At 39.2% G+C, this 2,042-nt stretch overlaps 1 protein-coding gene across 1 annotated transcript; it reads right to left on the bottom strand.

Moving 5' to 3' along the window:
* On the bottom strand, positions 1-423 carry LOC148283721 (uncharacterized). Its single transcript, XM_088243374.1, has one exon. It carries the CDS (start codon positions 421-423, stop codon positions 1-3), a length of 423 nt encoding a protein of 140 aa, XP_088099500.1.
* Between the last annotated feature and the right edge of the window lie 1,619 nt (positions 424-2,042).

Raw genomic sequence — 2,042 nt, 5'->3', positions numbered from 1 at the left:
TCAAAGAACGTATTTGACACAAAAAGATTCTAGCAGTCTTCTTCCATTATCATTCTGTTTACCATCCCTGAACATGCCTAGGGCTGACTCCATCCCGTCTCTTCGAGTTCCCACCCACCCATTCAAATCTCCCGCAAGTATTACTCGCTCACTATCTTTTTTTCCATTCATTACATTCATCACACTTGTCCAAAACTTATCCTTCTCAGATTCGCAGTCAGAATTCACAGGAGCATATCCTATTATTAAAATAATACTCCTCAATCCAATCTTGAATCTGACAAACATAAGTCTAGAACCTATAAGGACATACTCTTTCATACACTCTATCATTCTGGGCGATAGAAACGCGGCAACACCCTGGCAGGCTCTGTCTGTATCTGGGACACCTGACCAAAGAACCAGGGCGTCACCGTGTTCCATCGAACCGCTTCCTTTTTTCCAACTTTCCGTTATACATAATATATCTTAACATTTATTCCTCATCACATCACACAATTCGTTCATTTTTTCACCCATGCGTCCCCTTATATTCCATGTCGCAATTCTGCATTCTTGCGTTTTCCTCCTCTGAGCATATTTTCATTCATGAATATTTATTATGACAACAAACAAATCTACTTCCAGAAATCTCATCCTACATTTGTAATCCTTTATACATCAAACTATTTGACAACGACAAAGATATTTTTAGGTAGGTTAAAAAAAACGTTAAAATAACTGGAGCTTAAATATAATTACTACGTCGCAAATAATAATCCCGCGTATACAGAAAGTACATTCACACTTTGTGTGTTTCTTCATCTAAATCAATGTTGAGGACATATTGCGCAACTGCAAACCTTTGAATATGAGATAAATCAATATTATTTGCAGGGATGCATTTCCCGGGAAAACTACCCCCACGTTATGATTACAGGCAGGTACGCTCGCTCCTACTATGCAGTCTGTGTACTATATCTGTCGCGTGAAGGGTAGAATATTCTCATTTCTAGATGCATTCCCGGGAAAACTACCTCTCGCACATTATGGTCCCAGGCAGGTACGCTTGCACCTACAAGTACTTTGTAGTCAGCGTTCATCACTGTATCTGTTGCATGAACGAAGGTAGAATATTCTCGTCTCTAGATGCAATTTCTTAGAAAGATTTTCGATAGCAATTTACGAAGACGTTTTAAAATTATTATTTTTTCGTTTCTTAAAGAAAATCTTTCGGGTTTAAACTGTCAGTAGGGTCGCAGTGAGTCTCATCTTGCTGAAGGGTGTGATTCTTTAAAATGCTGCTAACGCCCAGTTGCATTCCATGAGCAACACTACTGACTAATCCTACTCGAAAGCGTCCACATCGCGAACCCCGGGCAATGGGATTACACTCATAACGGTGTGATCACAACGGATAACGAGAGGATGAAAGGTGAATTTCTGGCGCCTCCAAACCAGAACCAACCAGCAAAGGGAAGGTAACTCCGACAGAAAAATCCACCAGAGAATTCAACAGGAACCCACTCTGGTCATCTTTTCCCAGGAATCACTATGGCGAGTACATCCAATAAGCAGTTGTCCTGGCTGCGGAATATAAGAGTAGCGCAGGACCGAGATGATTTCGCTGTAGTGATCGCCAATGTCGAGAGGACTGCAAAAAAATTGTAATTGTTCATTCTTGTACCCATCATCATTTCTAGAAGGGATACTGGATTACATCACCCTCGAATCTCTTCGACAATTTTTTCTTGAAAAACATTTCTGCACGCTGATTTTTAAAAGTATACATAATCCAAATATACTGAAAGAGATTACTTTGCATTATCCCAATAATTTTACTAGAGCGAGATCTCATGCACTGTTTTACGCACCCAGAAGCCAAACAAATGGAAGTCAGAATTCACCCATTCATATTCAGTATCTAATATCTATTTAGAAACTTAAAATCAGCGGTTCTACTCGTATGATTATGGGATTTTTCTTTAGGTGATTTATATGAAGGGCGTCGGAGTTAGGGAATTTAAAAATAATGATAGTAATAATTTAATCTGGCGTTATTA

This window comes from Micrasema longulum, unplaced genomic scaffold, assembly GCF_059751315.1.
Source record: "Micrasema longulum isolate JH-2025_06_02 unplaced genomic scaffold, ASM5975131v1 h1tg000210l, whole genome shotgun sequence".
Lineage (NCBI taxonomy): Eukaryota > Metazoa > Arthropoda > Insecta > Trichoptera > Brachycentridae > Micrasema > Micrasema longulum.
The sequence above is the reverse complement of the archived record's forward strand: the minus strand, read 5'-3'. Positions and strand labels throughout refer to the sequence as shown.